We start from the raw sequence: 17,372 nt of genomic DNA, 5'->3' as shown, positions 1-17,372 counted from the left end.
ATATCACAGTTAATACCAATAGTAGAGAACTTTACACAACTGCCCAAATCTAACAGAAAAACGTCAAAAATGTAATATTTTACTTAACCCCATTGATTTTTTTATTTCTTTGCTCTTAAAGAACTGGATCACATGTGCAAATTTGAACTCGAAATGTAATTTTTGTATCTTCCCCTATAGAGGGTTTCTAATGGACTCGGCAATTCTAATCAAACTGACAATTATGGAGATTGTTCTAATTGGGAGTAAGAATTATATTTTAAAGCAGAAAACATATTCTGCACCGTTCTCCCATGGACAGTTGATTCCTGGGATGTCAGGACTGTCTTATGAAGAAAGACTGGATAGACTTGGTTTATACTCTCTAGAATTTAGGAGATTGAGAGGGGATCTTATAGAAACTTACAAAATTCTTTAGGGGTTGGACAGGCTAGATGCAGGAAGATTACTCCCGATGTTGGGGAAGTCCAGGACAAGGGGTCACAGCTTAAGGATAAGGGGGAAATCCTTTAAAACCGAGATGAGAAGAACTTTTTTCACACAGAGAGTGGTGAATCTCTGGAACTCTCTGCCACAGAGGGTAGTCGAGGCCAGTTCATTGGCTATATTTAAGACGGAGTTAGATGTGGCCCTTGTGGCTAAGGGGATCAGAGGGTATGGAGAGAAGGCAGGTACGGGATACTGAGTTGGATGATCAGCCTTGATCATATTGAATGGCGGTGCAGGCTCGAAGGGCCGAATGGCCTACTCCTGCACCTAATTTCTATGTTTCTATGTTTCCGGTACCCTTCAATAAAGAAGACCTTTATAACTATCTCCAGAAGACTATCTCCAATATTTAGGTTATCCTCTCAATAGTTAATCCCTAAATAGTTTAATTCTCCCTGCTCCAGCCCGGTGAAGGTACAGAAGCTTGAATGCGTGCAACCCCAGACTCAGGAACAGCTTATTATAAGGCTTCTTAACATTCCTTCCATAAGTTAGGGTACTGTCCGATTCATCTCTACCCCATAGTGGACATTGGACTTTGTCTATAGTATTGATGCACTACAAAGCGACATTCTGTATACAACTACAGTATATCCTGCATTGTGTATCTTCCCCTTTGCTCTATTTATTGTTCTTGAGTTTGACGATGTTATTTATGTGTAGTATATCTGATCTGTTTGGATAGTGTACAAAACAATGTGTTTCACTGTTAATTGGTACATGTGACAATAATAACCCCAAACATAAATACAGCCAGGAAACAGCATGGAAATTGTCCCATCGGTCCACCGAGGCCACGATGACCATCAATAACCCGATTTGGATATCTTGGAAAAGTGAGGACGTTAAGGGATTAGTGATTAGTACAGGAGAGTTTACTAACATAATATTTATGTTATTATGATTATAGTTTCTCCTCATCAATCAAATCTTTTATTAACCTTCTATTAAATTTCAGCGAATGCGCTGATGTTGTATTTTGTCCTCTAAATGCTTGTTGGAAAATATTAGATCATTCATGCGTGTTCAATCAAAATCACATTTACCTTCCAGCTTGTTGTCAAGGTCCTCATGAATGACAACAGCAGTAAAACTCTGATGGTCGATGAAAGACAGACGGTGCGAGAAATTCTGGACAATTTATTTGAGAAGTCTCACTGTAACTGCAGCGTGGAGTGGTGCCTGTATGAAAATAATCCTGAACTACAGATCGGTAAGAAGTGCGATTTTAAAATGACATTCAGAACATTCAAAGCCAGGTCTTTGATTTTGTAAAGACTAGTGATGTTCATCTGTAATATTATGTGAGATAGCAGCTTTTGTTTGTCACAGATGTGTACTTTTACAAAGAAAACACAAAGTTAATTTTGTTATTTTTTCTTTTTTTCAAAATGTAAGCCTCACTGTCCAGGGCACCATTCTTTGCTAACGTTGAATTGCCTGAGCATAGGTGGCAGTAAATGTCCCTGCTGCAACAGTCCTTCTGGTAAAGAACTGGGATGTCAGAGAGGGAGGTCCAGGAGCTGCACCCAGTAATGAGGAAGAAAAACAGATGGATTTCTAAGTCAGCATGGTGTGCAACTTGGAAGGGGCCATCAGGTGTTAGTGTTTCCAAGTGCCTGTGCCGGAACTCCTTGTCGTTCTTAAAGATGGAAATCACTCTGTCAGTGAAGAGATGCTGACAGAAAAATGCAGGAGTATAGAACATAGAACAGAATTGCACAGAAATAGGCTATTTGGTTCACAGACAATGTCTGTGCCAGATACATCTGAATTTTGCATGTAAAATTTGGAGAGGCTTTGATAAGGTAGACCGTCTAAACCTTTTGCCCAGAATGAAAATGTCCAACATTAGAGGGCATAGTTGAAGGGGTAAAGTTTAATGGAGATGTGCAGGGCAAGTTTTTTTCACAGAGAGTAGTGGAGGCTTGGAACACATTGCCAATATGGTTGTGGAGGCAGATATGTTAGTGGCATTTAAGAGGCACATGTAAGAGGAGGGAATGGAAGGATATGGAACATGTACAGCCAGATGAGATCAGTTTAACTTGGCATCATGTTCTGCATATACATTGTGGGCTGAAGTGCCAATTCCTGTGCTGTACTGTTCTATGTTCCAACATGTGATGCACCAATGGTGTCGAGTACGGAAATGAACGATGATGTGCAGGAAAAAACTGCAGATGCTGTTTTAAACCAAAGATAGACATAAAATGCTGGAGTAACTCAGCGGGACAGGCATCGTCTCTGGAGAGGAGGAAAGGGCGTTGTTTCGGGTCGAGAAACAACACCCTTACAACACGGCATTCAGCTTCTTGTTGGAGTTACAATCACATGCGCAAGCAGAGATTATTCAATCATGCATACACAAAAATTCAGCTGCTGGAATCAGCACCATCTTAACAGCATTATAGGCCCCCGGGCAAAGCAGTGCACTGGGGCCCCTACCCACTCAACCACTCACAGTATTAAAAAGGTAAATGGTCGATAAAATTAAACATATTTATTGGCACTTCCAACAAAATTAGTGTTTAAACATTAAAAAACATGCTGTACCGCAAAGATTAATCAACACAAACATTTGAACAACGGGTGGACCGTGAGCTGGCAGCCTCACCAGCAGCTGTTCGTCCTTTCCACTTTTATTTTGTTTGTAGTACACTGTATGTCTAAAAGTGTGTTTTAGTGTGTTTTAGTGTGGGGGCGGGAATTGGGGGAAACGTTTTGAGTCACTTACCTCGGTGGAGTGCGACTTTCCTCCTAGTTGCATTTCGCCCACCCTCACGGCCTAACAGCTTGGATTGGTGCGGCCTTTCCCGGAGTCGGCTCCAGAGCTTCTAGCCGCGTGCATGGCGTGGACTTTCCGTCGCGGTGCGGGTGAGCCCTTGCCGAGGGTCACCAGAAGAAGTGCCCCGACTGCCAGCCTGCGGCCTATAACATACTGAAGCCGCGGTCTGCGGAGCTTCTAGACGCGGGCGCGGTGTGGACTTTAAGAGTTCCGACCGCCGGTCTGCGGCCTATAGCAAGTCACAACATACATAGATTAGCATGGGGCCCCCATGCTTGTGGGGCCCCGGGCAACTGCCCAGTGTCCCCATGCGTTAAGACGGCCCTGGCTGGAATATAAAACAGCTGGAAGAATTCAGTTAGTCGAGCAGCATCTGTGGAGGGAAATGAACACCTGATGTTTCGTATTAGCACAATTCATCATCGTCCTCAGTGCAGATGAAGGATTCCGAGCTGAAACATCAACTGTCCATTTCCCTCCACAGATGCTACTCAAACCATTGAGATCCTCCAGCAGATTATTTATTATTTAATTGTGCTCCTGTATTATGCCCTCGAAGCGGTGCAAAGGCTTTGAGATGTCAGGAGGTGAATCACGCACAGCAAGATACCCAGCCTCTAACATGATCTTGCAGCTGCAATATTGTGCTTACTTATAGTACAGGTGCACAACCTTTTATCCGAAAGCCTTGGGACCAGACACTTGTCGGATTTCGGACATTTTCGGATTTCAGAATGGAAGATTTTTAGCGTAGATTAGGTAGGTAGCGCGGGCGGCTTGAAAAGTCTGGAGCTGCTGCCTCCTCCCCGGTGACCGGGAGAATCATTGCATAAATGTTAGTCAGTTAGTTTGGAGGGATTTTATGTGGTGGTGGTGGAGTCGCGGTGAAGGGGGAAACTTTAATTCTTAGTCCCCTACCTGGTCGGCGACTCCCAACCTTGCGGAGCTGGGGGCTCCGTCCGGCCGCGGGCGGCGCCGGTTGTAGCTCCGACCCCGGAAACTCTACCCCTGGCTGCGCGGCTCCAAATCCAGCGCCGCCCGCGGTCGGACGTCCCAGCTCCGGGAATGTCGGGAGTCGGCGGCGTCGCAGCGCTGGGATACCAGCGGGGAGCGGGCAATGCCTTACCGGGTCGCCGTGCGGCAAGCTCCGGAACGCTGTGGCCGCCAACACACAACATCGCGGAGCGTCGCTGGATTTGGAGCCGCGGAGCTGGGGGCTCCGTCCGGCCGCGGGCGGCGCCGGTTGGAGCTCCGACCCCGGCAACTCTACCCCTGGCTGCGCGGCTCCAAATCCAGCGACGCTCCGCGATGTTGTGTGTCGGCGGCCACAGCGCTCCGGAGCTTGCCGCACGGCAACCCGGTAAGGCATTGCCCGCACCCCGCTGGTATCCCAGCGCTGCGACGTCGCCGACTCCCGACATTCGCGGAGCTGGGGCGTCCGGCCGCGGGCCGCGGGCCGCGCTGGATTTGGAGCACCACGCAGCCAGGGGTAGAGTTGCCGGGGTCGGAGCTACAACCGGCGTCGCCCACAGCCCCACCGGCCACAGCGCTGCGGAGCTTACTGCACGGCGACCCGGTAAGGCATTGACCGCTCCCCGCCTCTCCGACCAGGTAGGGGACTAAGAATTAAAGTTTACCCCTTCACCCCCCTTCACATAAAAGCCCTCCAAACTAACTGACTAACATTTAAGCAATGATTTACAGATGTTTAAGCGTCTCCCGGTCTCCAGGGAGGAGGCAGCCGCTACAGTAGTACAGACCTGGGTTGACCGTGGGTCGTTTTGGGTCAAGTTTGGCGCCAAACGCAAGCTTTGGTGCGCAGACGACATCTGGAAAAAATGGCCGGTTTTCGGAGCTTTTCGGTTTCTGGAACACGGGATAAAAGGTTGTGCACCTGTACTCACGGGATGTGTGCTTGGATGAAAATGCTGGTGTTCCTGGTTGCCTGTTCCTTCTTGCCCTCAGTTGAGGGGCCAGCAGAGAGTTAGAAACATAGAAACATAGAAATTAGGTGCAGGAGTAGGCCATTCGGCCCTTCGAGCCTGCACCGCCATTCAATATGATCATGGCTGATCATCCAACTCAGTATCCCGTAGTGCCTTCTCTCCATACCCTCTGATCCCCTTAGCCACAAGGGCCACATCTAACTCCCTCTTAAATATAGCCAATGAACTGGCCTCAACTACCCTCTGTGGCAGAGAGTTCCAGAGATTCACCACTCTCTGTGTGAAAAAAGTTCTTCTCATCTCGGTTTTAAAGAATTTCCCCCTTATCCTTAAGCTGTGACCCCTTGTCCTGGACTTCCCCAACATCGGGAGCAATCTTCCTGCATCTAGCCTGTCCAACCCCTTAAGAATTTTGTAAGTTTATATAAGATCCCCTCTCAATCTCCTACATTCTAGAGAGTATAAACCAAGTCTATCCAGTCTTTCTTCATAAGACAGTCCTGACATCCCAGGAATCAGTTTGGTGAACCGTCTCTGCACTCCCTCTATGGCAATAATGTCCTTCCTCAGATTTGGAGACCAAAACTGTACGCAATACTCCAGGTGTGGTCTCACCAAGACCCTGTACAACTGCAGTAGAACCTCCCTGTTCCTATACTCAAATCCTTTTGCAATGAAACCTAACATACCATTCGCTTTCTTCACTGCCTGCTGCACCTGCATGCCTACATTCAATGACTGGTGTACCATGACACCCAGGTCTCGCTGCATCTCCCCCTTTCCCAATCGGCCACCATTTAGATAATAGTCTGCTTTCCCGTTTTTTTTGCCACCAAAATGGATAACCTCACATTTATCCACATTATACTGCATCTGCCAAACATTTGCCCACTCACCCAGCCTATCCAAGTCACCTTGCAGTCTCCTAGCATCCTCCTCACAGTTAACACTGCCCCCCAGCTTAGTGTCATCCGCAAACTTGGAGATATTGCCTTCAATTCCCTCATCCAGATCATTAATATATATTGTAAATAGCTGGGGTCCCAGCACTGAGCCTTGCGGTACCCCACTAGTCACTGCCTGCCATTGTGAAAAGGACCCGTTTACTCCTACTCTTTGCTTCCTGTTTGCCAGCCAGTTATCTATCCACATCAATACTGAACCCCCAATGCCGTGTGCCAGAGTTGGTGGGTCTAGAGTCACGTGGCATCACAGCTGTTAGATGCCAGCAATTTCCTTGAACTGATGCTTAGCAGCAACTGTTGGAAAAGGGAAGCTATTACCGCAGAAATTGTTAGGTGGTGTGGGGAGTTTTCACAGAGATCAGCAGAAACACTGTTACTTTAGCACTGACTGCAAATTTTGCCCGTGTAGCTCTTAAGCCATGCGATTTCTGTGTCAGTTTTTAAGGCTAATCTTTATTCATTTCTAAAGTAAATGCAGCATTTCCCTTACAAATTGATTGATTGTATACGTATGGTATGATTCTTAAAGCTTGATTATGTTATTAAACGGAATTGTGGCTGTACCCATCTGGGAAACCAAGTTTATTTTTTTAGTTTCATCTTCCTTTGCTTACAGCCTTTTCTTTACTGAAGAGACGAAATTGGTTCTTAAAATGGCACATTATTTCAGCTTCATGCAATCAAATGCAAGCCTAGAGTATCTAATGCTAGGACTCCAGCCTCCCTCCTTAGAGCAGGATGCCTAAAGGGTGGCACGGTGGCACAGCGGTAGAGTTGCTGCCTTACATCGCCAGAGACGCTGGTTCGATCCTGATTACGGGTGTTGGTTGTATGGATTTTGTACGTTCCCCCCGTGACCTGCGTGGGATTTCTCAGGGTGCTTCAGTTTCCTCCAACGCCCCAAGGATGTAGAGGTATGGTATAATTGTAAATTGTCACTAGTGTGTAACAGAGAAACATAGAAAATAGGTGCAGGAGTAGGCCATTCGGCCCTTCGAGCCTGCACCGCCATTCAATATGATCATGGCTGATCATCCAACTCAGTATCCTGTACCTGCCTTCTCTCCATACCCCCTGATCCCTTTAGCCACAAGGGCCACATCTAACTCCCTCTTAAAAAATTCAATGAACTGGCCCCAACAACCTTCTGTGGCAGAGAATTCCAGAGATTCACCACTCTCTGTGTGAAAAATGTTTTTCTCATCTCGGTCCTAAAGGATTTCCCCTTTATCCTTAAGCTGTGACCCCTTGTCCTGGACTTCCCCAACATCAGGAACAATCTTCCTGCATCTAGCCTGTCCAACCCCTTAAGAATTTCGTAAGTTTCTATAAGATCCCCCCTCAATCTTCTAAATTCTAGCGAGTACAAGCCGAGTCTATCCAGTCTTTCTTCATATGGAAGTCCTGACATCCCAGGAATCAGTCTGGTGAACCTTCTCTGTGCTCCCTCTATGGCAAGAATGTCTCCCTCTATGGCAAGAGTGTAGGATAGTATTAGTGTGCGGGGATTGCTGGTTGGTGCGGATGCGGTGGGCCGAAGGGCCTGTGTCACACTGTATCTCTAAACTAAATTTAAAAAAAAACTAAACTAAGTTTCCCAGCAGAGGAACCCAGAGGCACAACGTGCTGCTGTTCAGTTCCAGGAACCAGCTGCCATAAATCAAGAGCCTACAGTCTCTTAACACATGGTGGCTTCAAGTAATCATTTGTCAGATTTCTGGCCTTCAAGGCATTGTGAGGTCAAGTTAACGTGTACCAGGTGGGTGCAATGTTATGACCGAGTAGGAGTATTGTTTGGTTGGTTGCTTGACCTTTGATAGCGATCAATGTGAATTATGTTTTTAATAAAAATGAAAAATCCTGTAAACACTCAGTGGGCCAGGCAACAATTGTGGAAAGAGAACGGAACAAGTGTTCATGGTACATGGTACAGAGAAAGTGAAAGAATAAAAAAACAAATAAGTTGGGGGAGTGAAGGATAATAAGCGAGTTCGGTATTCCGACTGCGCATGCCCAGGTCATAAGTCACTAGCTATAAACAGTCTCGCCAACGGTGGTGCTGCGTTGTGTGCAGGCTTGCGTTTCGTCCGTGGTCGGGGTTGGGCCTGGCTCTCTGGCGCAGCGGGCGCTGTTGGGTTGCTGCTGGGCCGTCCCCGTCCCCGTCCCTGTCCAGGAGAGGGCGGACATGTCCATCCCAGTCCTGTGGCGGCCCTGGAATTGCAGCTGGCACGGGGGGGGGGGGAGGTGCTGGCTCTGCTCCGGCTCCCAGAGGGGCCATTCCCCGGCGGGCCGGTGACCATCGGCTGCACCTCTCACTTATTCCAGTGGCTGTTGAGAACTTACATTCTCTCAATGGGAAAGATGCCACCACCCCTTGCCCCCTCCAGTCTTTCATACTCGGGTACAACAGCCCCCACAAATCTAGAGGGGAGGGTGACACCCTATGGGAGATGGAACCCAGCCCCAGCTTGGGAGAGGCAACACCCTGATTCACTTCTCTTCTCTACCTCCACCCCCCTCCCCTCAGTCTGACACCGAGATCCTGCTGAAGATGGGCAGTCGCCGGCCCTGCTCGAAGATGGGCGACTCGGAGCCGCTGCTGCTGGAGTCGTCCTGGTCGGTGAGAAAGTCTGCGGACGGGCTCCTGCCGGCCATTAGCAGGCCGGGCGCCCACTGGAGCTGCTGATGCTGGCGGCAGCAGCATCCTCCACCCCCTCCCTTGCCCAGCTTCATGCCCAGAGTCCGGGCCAGCTCCAACTCCAGGTCAGGGCTGAAGGCCGTCCGCAGCGCGGCCCAGTCGAGCGATGGGCAGGAGGAGGCTGAGCCCAGGCTGGCGCTCTGGCGCAGGTGGGGCCAAGGCCCTCGCTCCTCCTCGCGGTTGTAGATTAAGTGGCAGCGGGTACCGTAGTGGCAGAAGCCGGTGATGTGGAAGGTGCAGCGCGGCTCCGTCTTGTACTTGGGGTGGCGGCTGAGGGAGCACAGCTCGGCCAGGCCGTGGGCGAATTGGCACTTGTCGCCGTAGAGGCCCAACAGGGAGCGGGTTCCTCTGGAGTTGGAGCGGAGTTGGGCTGGAGTTACCGCTTCTTCTCCGCGCTGGCTGTGGGCCTGGGGCCGCTGGTGTCGTCAGTCCAGGGCTGTCGGTTGGCCCAGCGGGAAAAACAGAGTTGAGCTGCGGTTGCCACCTCTCTGCGCTGGCTGTGGGCCTGGGAGCCGGTGTCCGTTGGTCCGGACGTCTCTGGCCACCCCCAGGCAAGAATGGGACACTCGAGTGGGGGGAAACGGTGCAGTGGCGGTTCGGCAACGCTTGCTGCGCCAGGGACTTGGGTTCGATCCTGGCTGTGGATGAGGCGCGGTTCTGTGTGCGTGCAGCTGCCGAGAATGTCTCTCCGCCGGTCCAGTCTCACCCCACTCCCCGGTCTCCCACTCACATGTGCCCCCTCTATCTGCCCCCTGACAAATACAAGCTTGAAAAAAGAGTAAAAATCAGACCCAAACTATACTCACTGTATCTACAACACTTCATTTGATTTTTCATTATAGCATTTGACCTTTGGCAAATCCCATAATTCCTTGCGTTTATCAGAATACTGAACTTGCTTATTCAAAGAGGCTACCTCCGATGGGGTGAGGGCAGGTTGACAAAGTAAGTTAGTTGAAATGATACCATTTGATATTGAGTTGCCCCGCACATCACATAAACTTTGCCCATCTCAGCTTAAAACTATGCCCTCAATAGACAATAGACAATAGGTGCAGGAGTAGGCCATTTGGCCATTTAATGTGATCATGGCTGATCATCCCCAATCAGATCCCCGTTCCTGCCTTCTCCCCATATCCCCTGACCCCTATTTTTAAGAGCCCTATCTAGCTCTCTCTTGAAAGCATCCAGAGAACCTGCCTCCACTGCCCTCTGAGGCAGAGAATTCCACAGACTCACAACTCTGTGAGAAAAAGTGTTTCCTCGGCTCCGTTCTAAATGGCTCACTCCTTATTCTTAAACTGTGGCCCCTGGCTCTGGACTCCCCCGACATTGGGAACATGTTTCCTGCCTCTAAAATGTCCAAACCCTTAGCAATTTTACATGTTTCAATGAGATACCCTCTCATCCTTCTAAACTTCAGAGTGTACAAGCCCAGCCGCTCCATTCTCTCTGCATATGACAGTCCCGCCATCCCGGGAATTAACCTTGTAAACCTACGCTGCACTCCCTCAATAGCAAGAATGTCCTTCCTCAAATTAGGGGACCAAAACTGCACACAATACTCCAGGTGTGGTCTCACTAGTCAAGTCAAGTCAAGTCAAGTCAAGTCACATTTATTTATATAGCACATTTAAAAAACAACTCTCGTTGGCCAAATTGCTTTACATTTGTTATAAGAATAGCGCAGCAAAACAAACTACATACATTTGTACATGTACTCCTCACTCAGAGGATGTCAGGAAAGGCTTGGGCTTTAGGGCTCTGTACAACTGCAGAAGGACCTCTTTGCTCCTATATTCGACTACTCTTGTTATGAAGGCCAACATGCCATTCGCTTTCTCCACTGCATGCGTACTTTAATAGACTGATGTACAAGGACCCCCAGAACCCGTTGTACTTCCCCTTTTCCCAATTTGACGCCATTTAGATAGTAATCTGCCTTCCTGTTTTTGCTACCAAAGTGGATAACCTCACATTTATCCGCATTAAACTTAATCTGCCATGCATCTGCCCACTCCCCCAACCTGTCCAAGTCACCCTGCATTCTCATAGCATCCTCCTCACAGCTCACGCTGCCACCCAGCTTTGTGTCATCTGCAAATTTGCTAATGTTACTTTGAATCCTTTCATCCAAATCATTGATGTATATTGTAAATATCTGCGGTCCCAGCACCGAGCCTTGCTGTACCCACCTAGTCACTGCCTGCCATTCCGAAAGGGACCCATTAATCCCTACTCTTTGTTTCTTGTCTGCTAACCAATTTTCTAGCCATGTCAGCACTCTACCCCCAATACCATGTGCCCTAATTTTGCCCACTATTCTTCTATGTGTACCTTATCAAATGCAAGTATGTGATATTTCCATTCTGGGAAAAAGATTGTGACTATCTACCTTATCTGTGCCTTTCTGAATTTTTTATGTGTGTATGGTCTCTTATATGATGTCCCCTCAACCTCTGGCTTTCCAGAGAAAACAAAGTCTGTCCAAGCACTCCATGTAGCTAATACCCGTTAATGCAGGCATAATTCTGGTAATCCTCTACTGCATCCTTTCCAAAGCCTCCACAATCTTCCTGTATGATGGCGACCAGAACTGTACAAAGTACTCCAAATGAGGCGAGTGGATGGCGGGGGGAGGGTTGGGGGGGGGGGGGGGGGGGGGGGGAGGAGAATGGAGTGAGTGCATGGAGGGGGAAGGGCAAGAGGAGGAGTGGGCGGGTGAGGGGAGATCAGGTGCGTCACAACGAGAACCCGTCAGCCGCGCCTGCGCAGTTAGGGGCTATGGGTGAGTGGTAATAAAATGCATTGGGGGTACGGGTTGCATTGGGGAAACGGGTGAATGGTGGAATATTGCGTTGGTGGACCTGGCCTCCCGTGTGACTGGGACCCAACGGGTCCCACTTAGTCTAGTTGTCAATGTTATTGAGCAGTAAACTATTTACAAAGAGATCTTGGATTAGTTTTGTAACTGTTTTTCGATTTATATTAGTGCATTGTTGACATTCAAGCAGGAAAGTTGCATCACCTCGGCTTTTGTACGCAGGGTGGAACTTTCAACATAAGTGTTGCAATGTTCCAACAGACAAATTGCAGAAACAGTTAAAAACAAGAAGGGAACTCGTGTGCGCTGATTTTTCAATTTGCTTTTTAAAACCTTATTTGCCTTACAGACGAGTGCCTTCCTCTGGTAAACCCTAATGAACAGCTTAAAAATAAAGGTCAAGACTGGGCATGGATATCCACACAGATGGAGATAATGTGGAGATAGTTCCTCTTGGGCTGGCCAGCAGATTGTAAACAAGGCTAACTGTTTGATTGGGGCACACTGTCAACTGTAGGGAATCTGGCCAACTGTTTCAAACAACGGAAAGAGAAAGTGTGATGAAGACACCAAGAAGTGCAGATGCCGGAATCTTGAGTAAAACACGAAGTTCTGGAGGAACTCAGCAGGTTAGACAGCATCTGTAAAAGGAAAGGATAGGTGATGTTTTGGGTTTGGACCCTTCTTCAGATATCAAGTTAGCTTTAGGAAACCAAGTAGAAGCCATCTTGGGGTTACAAACACCTGACTTATGGTCACCTCTATATACAGACGAGGTCCCACGATAGATTAAATTAATTTATCTGATTTATCTAAATACATTTGTTTCTATGAACAGCAGAACTAGTTTCAACTCTCTGCCCACTTTGAATAATTCCTCTTTCTTAACACTCATATGCTTTTTCTGCCATTCATTACGGAGGTATGGTTACCATATCGTGATTTTTTGTTTGTTTGTATAAAAACAGAACCCATTTGTTTTCTAGGGTATATCATATGGTTGGCCTTAAGTTATATATAACAACAGCAGTAGAGTACATAAGTAAATGTACTTGCTAGAGTATTTTTGTTTTGGATTAATTTACTGAATTAATTGATACTTTTATGTGATATCAGATCAATAGAAAACCGAACCTTTGCTCCAACAGTTACAGTCTGAGAGCCAAACAGCACAGAAACAGGCCACTTGACCCATCCTATCCATGCCGACTAGTTACTACCAGTCTACACTAATCCTATTTACCAGCATTTCATCCGTATCTTTCTACTTCTGGTCCAGATCTCTCTTAAATGTTTTGATTGTACCATCCTTGCTCTGCTCTTCATGAATAAAAAATAATTTAAACTGAGGAGTCTTTAAGACTTAAGACCACATTACCATTAGCTAGACACCTAGGACCTGAAATTCCTGCGCATCAATCATTAAATATGAAATATGTTCTGCTTTGTAATAATCTGATGCACTAGATCAACTCCGTCTGTCCATAATAGCACCTTTAATCTATAACTACAACCTCTAGCATCTCTCACTCTTTTATTAGGTGATCAATTTTGATTGATCGATCTATTGAAAAATACAACATAGAAATTTCTGTCCAGTGACTTTAAATGCTATTATAGTACCTGCCTTCTCTGCAGCTCATTTCGTATACCCACTATCCTCTGAGTGAAAAAGCTGCCGCTCAGAATCCTATTAAATCTCTACCCCCACCTCACCTTAAAACTGTGCCCTCTAGTTGTTGAATACTGTGACTGATGAAGGTCAATGTACCAAAGGCCTTCTTTACCACCCTATATAGCTGTGACTCTATATTCAGGGAAATATGTACTTGTACTCAGTCATGGAATTATACGAGCATGAAAACGGGCTGTTCAGCCCAGCACAGCCCAGCACAGCCCAGCACAGCCCAGCACAGCCCAGCACATCCATACTGACAAGTAGGCACATATCTGTAATAATCCCATCATCCAGCCCTTAACCCATAGCTTTCTTTGCCTAGGCTCAGCTAGACAGCTGTCTTAAAAACTGTCTGTAACCATTCTTCCTCCATACTCCCGAGCAACGCATTACAGATGGAACACTTGAATGCTTTATAAAGTAAAATAGCTCTCTGTCTGTTCTGCAGACAGGGTTAATGGACTTTGAAAGATTTCCAAGTCATTATTAGAGAGTGTCACGAGATACCGAAGGATATGTCAGCTGATACCAAACAGCCCAACATAGTGCCCATAGTTTAAAAGGGCAAAAATCAAACTCATGCATCTAAAGCACCAACAGATTCATTTTATAATTTCATGTAAAATAGTGGGACTAATTTTTCAATGGAGTCACAGTGACGATCTATATAAAGACATGAGCCAATATAGATTCAGAAGAGGAAGATGATTTAAATCATTTTTTACACAGAGAGTTGTGAATCTGTGGAATTCTCTGCCACAGAAGGTAGTTGAGGCCAGTTCATTGGCTATATTTAAGAGGGAGTTAGATGTGGCCCTTGTGGCTAAAGGGATCAGGGGGTATGGAGAGAAGGCAGGGATGGGATACTGAGTTGGATGATCAGCCATGATCATATCGAATGGCGGTGCAGGCTCGAAGGGCGGAATGGCCTACTCCGGCACCCATTTGCTATGTTTCTATTTGTTGATTTCTTTGAGGTTGTAGCATCATAGGTAGACTGTAGTAAAGACATAGATGATCACTCTTGGAGACAGAAGAGCCTGCAGATGCTGGAATTTTGATTTAAAAAAACAAAACAAACAGCTCGAGGACCTCAGGTAGACAAGAATGCTGGAGAAACTCAGCGGGTGAGGCAGCATCTATGGAGCAAAGGAAATAGGCAACGTTTCGGGCAGAAACCCTTCTTCAGACTGATGTGAGGGTGGGGGGGGGAAGAAGAAAGGAAGAGGAGGAGCCAGTGGGCTGAGGGAGAGCTGAGTAGGGGAGGAGAAAGTAAGCACTACCTGAAATTAGAGAAGTCAATGTTCATGCTGCCGGGGTGCAAACTGCCCAAGCGAAATATGAGGTGCTGCTCCTCCAATTTATGGTGGTCCTCACTCTGGCCATGGAGGAGGCCCAGGACAGAAAGGTCGGATTCGGAATGGGAGGGGGAGTTGAAGTGCTGAGCCACCGGGAGATCAGGTTGGTTATTGCAAACCGAGCGGAGGTGTTCGGCAAAACGATCTCACCAATGTAGAGCAGCTGACATCTAGAACAGCGGATGCAATAGATGAGGTTGGAGGAGTTGCAGGTGAACCTCTGGAACGACTCCTTGGGTCTTTGAATGGAGTCAAAGAGGGAGGACCTCAGCAGGTCTGGCAGCATCTGTGCAGAGAAAAAGGCAAACAACATTTCAAGTCGAGACCCTTCTTCAGACTCCTGAAGATTTTGTAATTCCTAGTCTTCCTGAAGCCACATGACAAAATGTCTTGCAGAAAGATATTAGTTAAAGTCGATGCTGTTGTGATATGAGATTGACTGTAGCTTTGATTCCAACTGGTTCATGTTAGAAAGTGATGGGGGTAGGTATTGAATAAAGTAACCTATGGATCAGCGGGTGCAGCAGCATCTATGGAGCGAAGGAAATAGGCAACGTTTCGGGCCGAAACCTTTCTTCTGAAGAAGGGTTTCGGCCCGAAACGTTGCCTATTTCCTTCACTCCATAGATGCTGCTGCACCCGCTGAGTTTCTCCAGCATTTTTGCGTACCTTCAATTTTCCACCATCTGCAGTTCCTTCTTAAAAATCTATGGATCAGTCTTGATTATAGGAAATTAGAAAGCAGCATAATTTAGGTGAGTCAGGATGGATATCACTAAATCGTTTTTATTTTAACAAAAGGGTAAAATAATCATATTAGCCACTTTAATGAACACTGGTGCTGGAAATATATATATTAACATTGGGAATAGATGTCTAGTGATTATGATACTGTTCTAGAGAGCCCGAGTCTACGCTCACTGTGACAACCACTCAAATGTAATGAGGCCACCTGGAATTACTTGAAGTATATTTCACCCAGTGTTTAAAGAGATCAATATGGCAAAGAATTCATACACCATTGGAAAAACCTGAATCAAACAAAGGTTTGCTAAGAATGTTTGATATTAAAATAGATTTGTTAATCTGCAAAGTTAATCTGAGGCGTGATAGTTGCATTGCCATTGGTGGATTTCCTTTGCAAATGTCTTTGAAATGACTTTTGATTTAATTCAACATTCACATTAAGGATTTCCATACATTTGATCACTCATCTCTATGCTATTTGTTCCAAATGATTTTTTTTTTAAAGTGAATCAGGAGTAAGTTGCTGTAGATGCTGTGCGTCATCTTTTTAGAGAACAAGATGACCCATCTGAGCTAATTCCTTTTGCTCACATTTGACCCAGATCCACTGAACCTTTCCCAGCCATGGACTTGTCCAAATCTCTTTTAAATGTTATTATTGTACCTGCCTTAACAACTTTCCCTGGCAGGTCATTCCATGTACCCCCACTGTGTGTGAAAAGGTTGCCCCTCAGGTTTCTATTGAATCTCTCTCCTGTCACCTTAAATCTAGGCCCTCTTGTTCTTGATTCCCCTACCCCAGGAAAAAGACTCTGTATTCACATTATCTATTCCTGTGCTCCAAGGAAATAATGTCCTAGCCTGCTCAAACTCTCCCTAGAGCTTAGGCCCTTGAGTTCTGGCAACATCCCCATGAATCCTCCCTGCACTCTTTCCAGCTTAATGGCATCCTTCCTATAGCAGGGTGACCAAGCATAGTACTCTAAGTGTGGCCTCACCAATCAGGGCCATCTTTCTCCCCCGGCATGTTTAATATTTTTCATTCTACCTCGATAAACAGTGGATGTCACTAATTGTGGGCACACGTATTGTTTTAACACTTACATTGACAGGGAATGAACATTGAGCAATATGAGCCGGTTTTCTCATTGCTGCTCGAAGTCTCTAGCTGGCAGTCATTCAGATCTTTACATAGAAACATAGAAATTAGGTGCAGGAGTAGGCCATTTGGCCCTTCAAGCCTGCACCGCCATTCAATATGATCATGGCTGATCATCCAACTCAGTATCCCGTACCTGCCTTCTCTCCATACCCCCTGATCCCCTTAGCCACAAGGGCCACATCTAACTCCCTCTTAATTATAGCCAATGAACTGGCCTCAACTACCCTCTGTGGCAGAGAGTTCCAGAGATTCACCACTCTCTGTGTGAAAAAAGTTCTTCTCATCTCGGTTTTAAAGGATTTCCCCCTTATCCTTAAGCTGTGACCCCTTGTCCTGGATTTCCCTAACATCGGGAACAATCTTCCTGCATCTAGCCTGTCCAACCCCTTAAGAATTTTGTAAGTTTCTATAAGATCCCCTCTCAATCTCCTAAATTCTAGAGAGTATAAACCAAGTCTATCCAGTCTTTCTTCATAAGACAGTCCTGACATCCCAGGAATCAGCCTGGTGAACCGTCTCTGCACTCCCTCTATGGCAATAATGTCCTTCCTCAGATTTGGAGACCAAAACTGTACGCAATACTCCAGGTGTGGTCTCACCAAGACCCTGTACAACTGCAGTAGAACCTGCCTGCTCCTATACTCAAATCCTTTTGCAATGAAAGCTAACATACCATTCGCTTTCTTTACTGCCTGCTGCACCTGCATGCCTACCTTC

General features: G+C 46.6%; 1 protein-coding gene across 3 annotated transcripts in view; it reads left to right on the top strand.

Moving 5' to 3' along the window:
* apbb1ip (amyloid beta (A4) precursor protein-binding, family B, member 1 interacting protein) overlaps positions 1-17,372 on the top strand; it is a 168,363-nt gene that overhangs the window by 94,012 nt on the left and 56,979 nt on the right. For all 3 annotated transcript variants that reach the window (XR_008725163.1, XM_055652177.1, XM_055652165.1), the window contains exon 6: positions 1,543-1,702. Coding sequence is in view for 2 of the 3 variants with exons in the window: in XM_055652177.1 (XP_055508152.1) it covers positions 1,543-1,702 (160 nt within the window). In the remaining variant the exon portion in view is untranslated. The remainder of the gene's footprint in view (positions 1-1,542; positions 1,703-17,372) is intronic.

This window comes from Leucoraja erinacea, chromosome 2 (genome assembly GCF_028641065.1).
Source record: "Leucoraja erinacea ecotype New England chromosome 2, Leri_hhj_1, whole genome shotgun sequence".
NCBI lineage: Eukaryota > Metazoa > Chordata > Chondrichthyes > Rajiformes > Rajidae > Leucoraja > Leucoraja erinaceus.
Note: the sequence above shows the minus strand (reverse complement) of the source record. Positions and strands in the feature narration are given on the sequence as shown.